General features: G+C 48.0%; 1 protein-coding gene across 12 annotated transcripts in view; it reads left to right on the plus strand.

Annotated features, from left to right (window-relative positions):
* The window catches only part of MYCBP2 (MYC binding protein 2), a 2,065,574-nt gene that overhangs the window by 963,898 nt on the left and 1,087,353 nt on the right, over positions 1 to 14,323 (plus strand). For all 12 annotated transcript variants that reach the window (XM_086934832.1, XM_086934837.1, XM_086934835.1 and 9 more), the window contains one exon: positions 3,820 to 3,992. In XM_086934832.1, coding sequence (XP_086790958.1) covers positions 3,820 to 3,992 — 173 coding nt within the window. The remainder of the gene's footprint in view (positions 1 to 3,819; positions 3,993 to 14,323) is intronic.

The following is a 14,323-nucleotide window of genomic DNA, read 5'->3' on the forward strand; positions in this document are numbered from 1 at the left end:
TTGAGCGACTTTTGTCAACATACTTTGAGTCTACGACTCGTGGTGCACGACGGATGCCCGGTTTCAAGGCATGCGGCTCCTGTCCTCGACTGATGTCGGTTATGGATCCGCACCGCATGTGCCTCTTTTGCCTGGAGCGCCACCACGACCTCAAGTTGTGCTCTGACTGTCGGTCAATGGCGTTGAAGGCTTTGCGGGAGCGGTCCCAAAAGCTGCTTGAACGCTGGTGGTCGGCTCCGCTCTGAGTTCCCGGTCGCGAAGGAGGTCGAGGGACCGGTCGTGGAGCCATCACCACTTGTCCAAGTCATCGAAGTCTTTGCACTCTGGGTCGGGTAAGTCGAAGCACTAAGAGAAGTCGAAGAAGCATCGTTGCTCATCGACTTCTACCTGTAAGTCGGCTGATGCGATGAGGAATGCGGGTGGAGTCGACTCTGGGCTGTCCTCCCTTTCCCAGACTTTGAGCGACTCTTGCCCAACTTTGTACGTTTTACGAAGCGATGCATGTCATCTTTGGGCAGCCTGAACCCGCCGACGCGCCTTCAGGACCCACAGACTCTGTTGGGGGATCTAGGCCCTTTCTACCATCAGCTCCGGCCACGGCACCGCAGGCTCCCCTTGGATCCAGGCCTGGATCCAGATTGGCGCCGGTTGACCTTATTACACCTCCACAGGCGCTGCTTCCTCCGGCACCGCAACCGACACCGGTAGTGTCCCTGGCCGGCGTCGATCCCAGCCTCCATCCCGATGTGGAGCCGAAGCCGGACCGGCCCATTGTGGTGCAATTATTTATTTACCTTGGTTTAAGCGAAAGAGCACTGGCCCCACAGCCTGGGTAGCAGGGACCCAGTACCCTTTCAGTCGAAAAGCATCAGTACTAGGGCAAAATGTGGCGGTGACCATGTCAAAAGGAGGCACTTTCTCACATCTACACAACAACAAAAATTTAAGGATCTGGACGGACAAGCCAAAGCTTGTCTTATTAATGTAGAGAGGTCCTGGAATACAATTGTAGAGTCAGCATATCTCACCGCTCTCTGTAGTAATGGATTGTATCCTTCACATATCTCAGTGAGAGGATAGCAACATGGTTCGAAATTTTCAACAGAAAGCAAAAATAGACACTGAAAACATCCTTCACTGTATCATCAGGTGAAGAATGTTGGTGGATAAGGAAAAGTCATTGTAGAGAATACTTTTTAACAGTACATCAGCAGTGTGTGTTGGACAGGCAGTCTGATACTATTTTTGGTTCCCCATTTTCTGCTTGAGTTAGGTGAGTGTAGCAATGAAAACATCGGTCAAATGGGTTTCAAGTAACTTGCAAAGGTTTTAGGAGGGTAGCTCAGAGAAATTTGACTCAGGCAGACCTTATCAAAGAAACAAACAGTAATGAATTTAAGTGAAACCTATTACTTCTTAGTTTTCAGATCCCTTACATTGCCCTAACTTTACTCTGGTGAGTATTTTTTTGATTCAGTACTTGGGTGGTATTTTGAAAACTTTTTAAGGGAGCAATCACAACTTCAATAGAAGGGAAGCATTTGAAGAAAAAAAACATTGAATCTGTCAAACAAAAATGTTTTCAGGGGTTAATATGTGCTATTTTATCCATAAAAATGAAAACTGTAATCCAAGGAGCAATTCCCGAGTTACAGAATTTGTTGTTAAAATGAAAGTGAAGTAGTTGTTTGAATGGAGTTAAATTCTCTATGTTGACTTTTTTGTGAAAAAGTTTAGTGCAAGGTAAGGCTTGAGGAATTTCCAAACATAAACCATGAGAGTTGAGAGTGAAGGGCCTCTCTCAATGCCGCCTGGGACACACGTGCAGGAAAACACTTTTTTCGTGGTGTGCTTTTCCTGCTACATCTATTGCATGTTCAAAGAAAATGTACCCACTGATGCTGAGGCAGTAACATTCTTAACAACACAACATTCGCTTCAGCAAATCATTTAATCAGACAGAGAAAATTGAGATTCTTGATGTTTAAAGTTAACGTGATTAACCAGTTTTATACCAAATTAAATTAAAATTATACACGTTCTGTTTCTAAAAGACAAGTTTGTAATGTACTTACGCTTTGCATATTTCATTTCATTGGGTAGGTCTTCACAAATACATTTAGCATTTTTTACTAGCAATTCCTTCTGATTTTTCCTTCACAATCCGACCCACTGCCAATCCGTTTAGCCATTTACATATTTAATGTTACAATACAGCATAGCTGCTAAAACGCCGGTGAAGAAATAACAAAAAAAGCGTTCTTAAAAATTCTGGCCTGATGTATTAACATGAGGACTATATGTGTGAATACTGTATCTGGAGTACATGGCCATATGATTCCAATCTCTGGTTTGTGACTAGATTACATGGCAATATCATGGAAATTGCCACAGCAATTAGTTCAGTTCTTACACCACATCATTGATATTCTTATTCAACCATACATGCATTGTCTTCTGCAAACACACATACCTAAATCATGTACTCAAAGACACACAAAAGCAGCAACACAGAAAATGCAACTGAAATCACACTCATATTCGTCCTCTAATGCATTGGGGCGTACTGTGTTACATAAACTCTAATGCATTGCCCCAGTACATCCATACATTAACCAACGCAGACATTTCAAAACCCAGTCATATGGCATCGAACGTGTTTGCTGAAGTAGCAGTTTGTCCCTTCCTTAAAGCCTACTTCATTCGAAACCGTGTACATTTGACAGTTTGTTTCAGCAGAATTGCATTATGAGGTGCATTACTGTTTTCTTTCAGCAAAACAGAATGATATATCTTTGTTACTAAACTATATTCAAGATAGTATATATTCCATACTCCAACCTTTTCAGATTCAGTAAAATTGTTTCTGGTGGTACAATGCTTTTGTTCTATTAACATTAGAGAATGTTAGCACCTTAGCCGTTCCTTGCACATTTGTGTTCAGGAAAACCCAAGATCATTCTAGATTTAATTAACATGCCGCTCAAAAAGAATTAAAAAATGTGTGTAAAAGCTGTTACTGCCTTTTACACATGCTCCATTTTGGTGACCTTCAGAAATAGTCATCCACACCAGTGCAATCCAATCGAAAGTCTGTTGCTCCGTAGTCTGTGCTAAATAGTGTCATCTATTTTCCATCATGTAAACATCAACCTAGAGGAATATGAAAGGACACAGTGTCTCCCACAGAAAATTCAACAGTTGTTTGGCAATATGGTACTCTATAGTAATTATTGACCACCAATCTTTGCTTTAGGTCCTCATCCACACATTGTTCAGTAACTCTTGGGTGTGCCTTCCCCTTTGGATAGTGTTTCATTTGTAATTTTTATTACAAGGAGCCGTTTTGCCTGATAAGGGAAACAGATTGTTTTTAGATCTAATTTTGATGACCAAACAATTTAACATACTTTATAAGTTACTGCTGTTATTTTCTTGTAACTCGAAAATAATGGATGCAGAGACCTTTCTGGTCTGTGAGGTGTTCCGATAAATGTCTCATCTGAGTAATCCTTCAGTATCTCACCTCCGAACTCCTTCAGGAAACCTGAGCGGTGCAGGACTTGTGGAACAAGTAGAACAGACCCCTTCATATAAGCACCATGTAGTTGAAAGATGGCGGTTGTCTACACAAAGTGGTCAAAGATGTATGGAACGAGGTTCTCCTCAATAGCCTCAAATCTTGTTCACCAATGCTCTCCTAATTCACTATTGCTTGTTAAACATTACTGGACTTTGTACAAAATGTTAATTATAATGTAAATTTGAGGTACATTTTCCTGTTCCCTGTTTAAACTTATGAATCTGTTTTCTATACAGGTCTGCAAATCTCATTCTGGCATTCTTGGCAAGGGGTTGGTACTCTCCCACTCCCCGACCATCTTGGAGGCTCTTGAAGGCAACCTTCCACTACAGTTACAGAGTAATGAGCAGTCTTTTTTGGAGGACTTTATAGCATGCATGCCAGGATCTAGTGGCGGACGTCTTGCAAGGTAATATCACTAGTTTGTGTTGCAGGTGTGATTACATCATGTGAGGGAACATGTTCCTTCATTTCTGTGTAGTAGATTGAAAGATGTGTCTTACATAAACTGTTTTCTATCTCTAGTAAGTGAAAACGTACAAGTCTATCTAAAACTCAAAATGAGTATTGACAGATTTGTAGCTAGAGCAAACTGGATGAATGTTATAATGCATCAACTCACAAGCCTCCTTGGCAATGTGATATTCCAGTTTCTCTAGACTAGAATCTTGCTTCATACTCCCACACAGGTCACATAATTAGGGGTGGGCTGAACTTGCGGAATTTCACTCGACAGAATTCAGTGGAGTTACATAAAAGCTCTGCAACATTCTACATAGTTCTGGCAATGGGCTAAAAAAATGCCCATCTGCTAGAGACTTCTAGCTTCAGATTACTTACCTTAATGCCTGAAAGAAACAGGTTAGTATTAGATTCCTTACCTTAGATTATCCCCAGGCGTCAGACTGGATCTACAAAATTTTCCGTAGCAGTATCCCTGCGCGTCGGTAGGCGTCGTCTGCGGCTCCGCGTCCGTCGTTGGCGCCGGAATGACGTCGTCGGAGTACTTAGACGCCGCCCTCGCCGGCTGACTTCAGTTCTTCTTTTTTCCGCGCCAGCAAGCGCAGGTCGGGAGAAAGTGGTACCCTTTAGTCAATTTTTGACTAAACTTTTTGGATCTTTTTGATCTGTTTTTCGAGTCTAATGACTCCGACGGTGCCTGTAGGGATGCCCGGGTTCAAACCCTGCGTCGACTGCAGCCGACTGATGTCGGTTACCGACCCCCATCGCCGGTGCCTTCATTGCCTGCGGTCCGACCTAGATGACAAGTCGTGCCCCGACTGCCGGGCCTTTCGTGGCCAAGAAAGGGGCGCCCCCACACGTCCTGCCTGCCACGGGCCACAGACTAATATCCAGCCTGTTGGCGGACGTGGTAACCGCCGTGGCGATGCCCGGGGACAACGGCGAGGCCAGTCCACATCCACCCCCGCAGCATCCACCTCAAAGCCTTCCTAGTCCAAGCTTTCAGGCCCACATGACGCTAGTGGGGGGCAGGGTTCACCATCACCTCCTTCACTGGCGCAACATCACTTCGGACAGGTGGGTGCTGCAAATCGTCCGAAGGGGCTACTCCCTCCCCTTCAAGACGACCCCTCCAGCCATGCCACCGCAGTACCATCGCGTTTCAGGGGATCACTTGAATCTTCTGCGAGAGGAAGTTACGGCCCTCTTGGCCAAGGGAGCCATCAAGCACGTTCCTGGGCCAAAAGTAGGGTGTAGTTGTTACTCCTACTACTTTATGATTCCCAAGAAGGGCAAAGGGGGCCTACGCCCCATCTTGGACCTGCGGAACGTAAATGGCTTCCTTCGGAAGGAGAAGTTCAAGATGCTGACCTTGGCTCAGGTCTTAGCTGCCCTGGACCCGGGAGACTGGATGGTAGCGTTGGACTTGCAGGACGCTTATTTTCACATCCCCGTCCTGCCGTCCCACCGGCGTTACCTGCGGTTCACTGTAGGCCATGAGCACTTTCAGTTTACCGTACTCCCCTTCGGCCTTACCAGCGCCCCACGGGTGTTCACGAAAGTGATGACGGTGGTTGCAGCTCATCTGCACAGGTTAGGGGTTTCAGTCTTCCCCTACCTCGACAACTAGTTGTTGAAGGCGGGCTCGCCCCAGACAGTCGTCAGCCACCTCCAGACGATGGGCCGACGTCCTGCACCTGCTGAGGTTCTCCATCAATGTGCCGAAGTCACACCTGTGTCCCTCTCAGCAGGTCCTCTTCATCGGAGCGGTTCTAGACTCGGCGCGGTTTCTGGTTTATCCTCCCGAAAAGCGGTTTCGGGATATTTAGGCTCTGATTCCGATCTTTCAGCTGTTATCCCGAGTCTCGGTCAGGTTGACACTGCGTCTTCTGGGGCTGATGGCCTCCTGCATCCTTCTGGTGCATCACACAAGGTGGCGGATGCGGGCTCTGCAGTGGGACCTGCAGTTTCAGTGGGCCCGGCATCAGGGCAACTTGTCCGACCATGTCTTGATCTCGGAGGGCACTGCAAAACAGTTGCAGTGGTGGCTCACGGACCGCGATTGGGTCAGCAGTAGATCCCTCTCCCTACCCCAACCGGAGCACATAGTTGTGAAGGACGCGTCCCTCCAGGTCTGGGGGGGGCCACATTCCCGTCCTGCCGGCCTACCGGCGCTACCTGCTGTGAGAAGTTGGCCTGATATTTGATGCTCACTAGTTCTAGTGATCACCTTGTATCAGTCCAAACAACCCTTATGGTGATTGGTTGTAAGTCAACCTTATAGACCAGCTATCCTAATGGTAGCATGGACAAAGCAGTCTTAGGCTAATCTCTTTTGGCATGTGAAGCCAGCTGTTTTACCACATATAACCCCTTGAATACCAAATGAAAGGACATCACACAGGTTGTTATGAAAAAAAACAAGATATTTATTACTAACAAAACACCTCTGAACTCTTTGAGATCAGAGGGCTAAGCACATGACAAGATCCTTAAGAAAAATACGTTAAGTTGCACAAATTACAAAGGTGCACTAGGAGCACGACAAACCATATACTAAGTAAATGGTATAAGTAAATCAATAGAAGGAATGGAGCTGTCCAGAGGCTGTAGGATCGCTGGGACTACACTACCCTAACCTTAGGTAAGGGGCAGGAGGCCCACGGGACGCGTGTGCAGAGTGTGAACTCACACGCGAGATGCGTAACAAAGTCAATGGACACTACAATTTACGAAAAGGTAAGTAATAGGCAGTTCCGACTGGTTAGGACTAAAACGACTGGATACCTGGACACTAGGAGTGTCAATCTACCCTTGAGCACCGAAATGCTCTTGTTACCTCACCCACGGGCTGCGGGTGCATAGGTGTGAAAGTGTGTCGGGTTTCCGCGTTGAAGTCAATGGAGCCTTGAAGAAAAGATGCTGCAGGCGACCAGGAGGAAGATGTCCGGAGGGATCCAAGGGTGGATCAAGGAAGATGGAGACCTGAAAGCAGAGGGGAAAATGTTCACAGTCACTAGCCAGTGACTGGACTGGAACCAGGATGGAACCAGATGTTGTTGTCGCGATCAGGTGAAGAGTGGACGCTTGACTCTGCAGCCACGTGGACCAGGAGGTGTCTTCGACGACCAGGATGGAGGCACGAGCTGTCCCACGCAGGCTCTCGCTGTTGGCGGTGTCTGTTCCGGATTCGGCGTCAACAGGCCTTGGCAAAGGCAACCCACGGGGTGAGTGGAAAAGGCGTCTGGTGCGGACCAGGAGGGTCCGGGGTGCTTCTCCTTTGCAGGGAAGCAAGGGCCAGTCTGGAGCAACCAGACCAGCGGTGTAGATTTCGTTGATCGCCGTCTAGGAAGCCACTAGCCAGCCGGCAAGTGACCAGACAACGCGTTGAGCAGCAATCAAGCAAAAAGGCCCCACGCAGATCTCGTGGATGCTGGAGGGCTGATCTTCTGTGCAGGAGCTGCTCGGGGCTGGGGCTTCTCAATCCCCAAAGCACTTTCTTGAGGATGCCTCTGAAGTTGTGCTGGAAGCGAAGTGCAGTTTCTCCAAGATGGCCGGTCCCATGTGTCTCGTCGCACCCACGGATCTCAGCTGTGCTGCAGATGTAGGTAGAGGTCGGAGAGGTCTGGAAGTCCGGATCTCGTCAGGCTCTGAAGTCTGGTTCCGGCAGGAAGGACGACAAAGTGAACCGCTAGGACGCTTGATGGTGCCTGCTTGTGCAGGGTGGTCACTCCTTGGCCACAAGGGAGATTTTTTCAGTCTTCTGTGGAGCAGAACGACGAAGTCCAGAGTTTCTTCTTTGTAGTTTCAAATCAGGATTAATCTAATTTGGAATGGGACCAGCTCCTACCTTTATTCTCCTAAAGGGGGCTGTACTATGACTAGGTCCCTCCTATGGGTGGGACCAGGAAGGGGGGTGGTTACACCCCCTATCCTTTGTCCGGTTTCGCGGCAGAGCTGGGGCTGGAGTGCCCCAGCAACTGGTTTGAACCGGGGTATGCACAGGGACACCTTGTGTGACCCAGGCATGTCTCCTTCCTTTCAGCCTGTCCTACATAATACACAAAATCCTGTCTGGGGTGGTGCTAGCACCTCCCAAGGCAGGAAACCCTTTGTTCAGGCCTCCCTCGCTGGAAGGACTCCCAGCAGCAGGAGGGCAGACTTGTGTCTGTGGTGGCAGCATCCATTTTGTGATGCTGAGACTCGAGTTAATTTTAACCGGGGTTCACAGTTACATACATGTCGTGTCCCTCTAAAAGGGTGCAATGCTACCCCCGTCGCCAGAACTGGCGAGGGGGTAGTATTCCAATTCGTATGACACCTTACTCAACATGTTTTGATAATGCTATGCCAAAGTTAGCAATAACCGCAAGGATTATAATGCACTTAAGAGTATATGGTATAGCGTTATCATAGAAACAGGACTTGGTTCCGAAAGCTGCAGACAGGCTCAGCTCATGCTAGAACACCATCTCACATAATTCCAAGCACTCTGCCTCCAGGATTGTTAAGGCCTGCCATAGGAGTGACTTATAGGAGTATATGTGTCCATTTTAGGGTTAGATATAGGTATACTATATCTAAAGCAAAGGGTGATTACACCACCTTGCCCCAGCTGTGTTACCAGCCAGTTGTGTCTGTTTAGATGGCCAGCTAGGGGTGGCACAATACATGCTGCAGCCCCTGGTAGGCCTTGGGTGCACTTATGCCCTGGGTACCTATGGTACACTGTACAATGACTTACAAGAGTGACCCAATACCAATTGGTAAATGCACCTTAAGTACATGGATGTCAATTTAGAGAGAGAACAGCTAGGCTGTGGGTCTGATTAGCAGGCCCACAGCCAGGGAAAGTCGTAAACCAGTGAAGCAAAAAGCTAAAATCTGGGGTGACCATAGGATTGCAGACGGAGGATGCGTCTCTCCAGGGATGGGCAGCACATTCAGACCATCTACAGATCCAGGGAACGTGGTCTCCGGCGGAGTCCACGTATCACATCAATTTCCTGGAACTCAGAGCTGTTCACTTGGCACTAAAGGCCTTTAATCCGTCCTTCGAGACCAACTCCTTGCTTGTGCAGATGGACAATATGACCACTATGTATTACCTCAACAAGCAGGGGGGCTTAAGATCGCGCACCATGTCACAAGAAGCGCAGGCGATCTGGCACTGGCTGCTAGCCAGAGGATTGACGATAATGGCGACTCATCTGCCAGGTGTGCAGAATGTTCAGGCGGACACCCTCAGCAGGTTGATCCAAGAAAACCACAAGTGGGTCATAAACGATGAGGTGCTCGACGACATCTTCGCCATGTGGGGCACTCCAGACGTAGATCTGTTCGCCACCGCCGAAAAAAGAAAATGCAGCGACTTCACCTCGAGGTATTACCAACCGGGGACTATGGGGAACGCGTTATGGATCCGCTGGTCGAACAGCTTTCTGTACGCTTTTCCACCCATTCCCCTGATTCCGGCGGTGCTCATCAAGCTGTCCCAGTCCGGGGCGCGAATGATCCTCATCGCTCCGGAATGGCCCAGACAGGGGTGGTTCACGGACCTGCTTCACCGGTCGCTCCTACCTCACTGGCGGCTGCCGTGTTGGCCGGACCTTCTCACGAAGTTCGGGGGGCGGATGGTGCACCCCAACCTCTCATCGGAGTTTGGCAGCATGGCTCCTGAGATAGTGCAATATGGCCACTTGAATCTTCCTGAGGATTGCATGGACATATTGAAGGAGGCTAAGAGGCCTTCCACTAGGACTTCTTACGCCTACAAGTGGAAGAGATTCTGCATCTGGTGCACATCTAAGAACTATGATCCGACGACCTGCAAGGAAGATGTCATCCTTCCATACCTTCTGCATCTAGCTCAGTCTGGCCTTAATTTCCATTCCATTAAGGTTCACCTCGCTGCATTGACTGCATACAGAAAATGCCCTTCGCAAACATCCTTATTCCAGATTCCTGTGATAAAGGATTTTTTGGAAGGATTGAAGAAGGTGTTCTCTTCTGTTCGGCTTCCTTCGCCTTCGTGGGAGCTGAATGTGGTGCTGTCCAGGTTGATGAAGGAACCTTTCGAGCCTATTCACAAGGCTTCCCCTGTCGTGGAAGGCGGCGTTCCTTGTGGCCATTACATTGGCCTGCAGGGTGAGTGAAATTCAGGCATTGTGTTGCCATGCTGCTAAGGTTGTCATGCGTACTCACCCTAAGTTCCTTCCTAAGGTGATCTCTGATTTTCATGTTAATCAGACTATAACTTTACCAACGTTTTTTCAGAACCCTTCCACTCCAGCTGAACGGTCTCTTCATTCCTTGGATGTCAGAAGGGTGTTGAAATTCTACCTGGATAAGACCAAGGAGATTCGTAGATCCGACCAATTGTTTAACTATGGGTCGGTCAGGACTGGTCTGGCTACTTCTAAACAGTCCATCTCTAGGTGGATTGTGTCATGTATCCAGCTATGTTATCAGAAAGCGAACAAGACCTTAGGGGGTAAGCCTAAGGCTCATTCTACGAGGGGAAAAGCAGCTACAACAGCTTTGCTTCAAAATGTTCCCATTGCAGAGATATGCAGGGCTGCCACTTGGAAGTCGGTCCATACCTTTGCTAAGCACTACTGTCTGGAGTCTGAACCCAGGGCAGATGCTCAGGTTGGGCAGGCTTTGTTGAGAAATCTGTTTGCACAGTAGTGGTGGTGTCTTTTTCCTCCACCGCCGGGTTGTTTATGGGGATGGGTTTGCCATTCTTTTCACTAGATTATGACTATACACAGAGATCCCCTACTACAGAAGGAGTAGTTTCTTACCTGTAACTCTAGTTCTGTAGTAGGGGTATCTCTGTTACAGTCCTAAGCGCCCACCCTCCTCCCCGGTGGAGAAAATGGTACTGTAATGTATGCTACAGGCCTTGCTTTATACACCTTCAAAAAGAACTGAAAGTAAAACGACTATTGCTGTGCATCCTAGGATACCGAGGGTCTCTGGAGAGTTCCTTAAAGGCACGGTATCCCTTTTCCAGACACATAATGGCAGCCTATGGGGCTTGTCTGTCCATCCCTTCCTCTCTATCATTCCAAGGATTTTGTGAAGGGGAAGTTTCTCTATTGGTGAAACTTAGCAGACAGTGTTAAATGTGGTATTGGTGGAATATCCTTTGCATTTCTAGTTGAAGTACTGGACAGTGTAGCCTTGTGAATATAGGCTGCATTATTGTCTTTAATTTTCTCTTGAGTGTCTATCCAGGACTGCACTGAAGACAGCTTAAGAGATTATTTTTGATTGCTCCGGGGTCCACACACATGGGCGGGACTATTCACTAGATTATGACTATAACAGAGATACCCCTACTACAGAACTGGAGTTACAGGTAAGAAACTACTCCTTCCTGCTTGAGGTATCCACTCCAGGCCGTTATGGGGCGCTCAGACGGTGAACAATGAATATTTTATGAGCAGCTAGCTCCACTCCTATATTCTCTAGCGAGCTGCATCAGGTTTTTTCTCTTTTGTCCGATTTTATTTTTTTTCTTCATTTTAATGGTCCCACAAGGGGCAGCCTTACTAATAGCTCTCTTTTTGAAGGCGAGCACAGGGAGCCCACTCTTGTACTACTGAACCAGTGACTTTGTCCTGTGTCTGCCCTCGTTCCTGCCCACGTGGGCAGGGAGAATTCGAGTCACTCTCCCTGTCATGTGGAGCACAGTTGGAGTGCTCCTGCCTCAACCCTACACCATAGACACAGGGGCAGGGAGGTGGTATCCCACATATATCCTGGGGCATACCCCTACAGGGGAGCGCAACAATGAGCACAATGGTGCTTGACCTTATTTGTTTCTTCTGTATCTTGGGAGAAGGGGTCCCTTGCACTTGTACTTGCGTCGTGCTCTGGAGAAAGGTGCCAAAAGTTGACTTGGGACAGAGGGCTCACGAACAACCCTCACCCCAAACTAACCACATGAATATGGTCCGACCAACTGGGCTTTCTAAGGTTTACAGTGGAGTACCACACGTTCCGTTACTTGTTTTTCCTTTGAAAAGGGGCAGACCTTTACAGCTGCATATCTCGAGCCAGCCACTTTGAATCCATTTTGTTCATCTTTGGTTCGTTTTGCTCCTTGGGGGTAGGCCTACTTGCTAGGGGCATTTTCAACAGGCTTCCTGGCTTCTAAAGAGGCACGTCTTGTGAGGAACTGGGTTTTCTGGCTCATTGCACCAGCCTTCTCTCCCTGGCACTTGGTGCTCATCTCCCACTGTTGCAGGCATTTTGTGCAGCCCCTCTTCGACCAACAAGCAGAACTCCATCCTTCCCGCACTCCCCAGAGCTCCATGCCTGCCTGCCTTGCAGAGCACCTGTGAGGGGGCAGACGAGTCCAGGTATTTCCAACAACTGGTCCTCAGGGGGCATAAGGGGTGTAGGAAAGTGTCCCTTTTTGTCAGGGTCACTGTGGTAGTGCAGGTCTGATAAACAGGCGAGGAGGCTGGAGGTATTTTCCAAGTGGTCTATTTTTATTGCCAGAAGTAACAAGAGGTTTGAGTTCAATAGGTTTTTCTTCAGGATCTTCTTCCGATGATGAGCCGGATGGTGATAAAGTGGCCGATGGTCTTGGCTCCTCGTCTTCTGAATCACTGGGTTCTCCCCGGAGGCTCATAAGAGGGAGAAAGAAGAGCCGCCTGAACACTATTTCTGGGTTGTTAATAATAGATGCACCCGTCACCACACCTTTAGGGCTCAGACTGTAAGAAAATAAAGAGACGTGCCGGGGAAGGACTAAATGAAGGAAGGGGAGTATTTAGATACTGGAATAACACAACCGCTAAAGCAACAGCTGTTTAACTAACATAACTATTCCGCCTGGTATTTTAATGCTCTGTTCTATAAGCATAAGATTAAGAAACCCTAAAGCAACAAAAGATCCTGCCAACAACTCGTGGTTAAGCTTCTATCACGCTTGAGTTAGACAGACAAGGCTCAGAACACTGCAGCTTAAGTCAACTACACATGGCAAAAACAACTCTGCTTCCCGTTTGTAGCTCAAGTCAGCTTACACATGGTCCAAAAACCCCTCATTGTCCCCGAAACAGTAAGACAGACCCGCTCCCTTTAAACAGCGAGCTACCCGCACTACCGCTGAGGAAAACCCTCTAAGGAACCCCCGATTTCCCAACTGCCTCCCGCGTTTCCCCCCCTCCTTCCCAAGGAATACTGGCACTCACCGCTCTGCCGCAACTCTCCTGAGTTGCGGCCGCTCCCCAGCATCCTCCGGAAGACTCCACCACTCCTCAGACCAAGTCAAGTCCAGTGCGGTTTCCGCCGCTTCTCCGCTCCGTGGGTCTTCTCCAGGTGTGCAGCTACAGGGTTTGTTTTCTCCTCGTGGTTCTTCCGACGTCCTTCTTCCGGGTTTCACCCCCCCCAACTCTCTTCCTCCTTCTCCTGTCTCACTTTTCATTGGATCCTTCAAAGAGATTCCGGGGTATTCTCCTCCCCCTTCCGGGTACTCATCTGCATCCGAGGTCTGTGGAAACACGGAACAACCGTATGGATTTCGCGCTCGTGTGGGATCCTGGAAGACGCGTCGGGAAAGTGATATCGATGTCAGCGGAGGGGAATCAGCCCAAGGTTTTAAACTGGCGAGTCCCTCCTCACAGTCACCCCCACTTTTTCCCACTGTTACTGAAGGGTTGTGACTGATGTGCACTAGGTCCCTGCTGACCAGGCCCCAATGCCAGTGCTCTTGCCCAAAAAACAATGTAAAATGGACTAATTATACTAGAATTGACACACACTTTAGCACCCCTATACGTCCCTAGTAAATAATACCCCTGGTACCTAGGGCATGGGTACTAAAGAGGGTCTCTAAGGGCTGTAGCATGTATTATGCAATCCTAAGGGACCCCCATTCAAATTTCGTGCAGGCTGCCAGTGCAGGTTGTGTGACATGGTGCTACTCGTGTGAAAACACGACATGGCGCACTCGTGTGCCATGCCAACATCATTGTATGTAATATGTATATGTCACCCCTACAGCAGGCCTTGTAGCCCGAAGGCAGGGTGCATTATATAACATTTGAGGTCATATCTGCATGAGCAACTATGCCCTTCTGCTGTCTAGTTCAATTACTAGATGGTAAGAGTGAACAGGGAAGCCATCTTTAGTATATAATTACAAGTTCCCCAGCTACATGATTGCTTTACTGAAAACTATTGTGTTTGGTGTCAAATACTTTGTCCTAATGAATCTGTACTGCTAATAGTACTAGATTTATTAAAATATACACCCAG

This window comes from Lissotriton vulgaris, chromosome 8 (assembly GCF_964263255.1).
Source record: "Lissotriton vulgaris chromosome 8, aLisVul1.2, whole genome shotgun sequence".
Lineage (NCBI taxonomy): Eukaryota > Metazoa > Chordata > Amphibia > Caudata > Salamandridae > Lissotriton > Lissotriton vulgaris.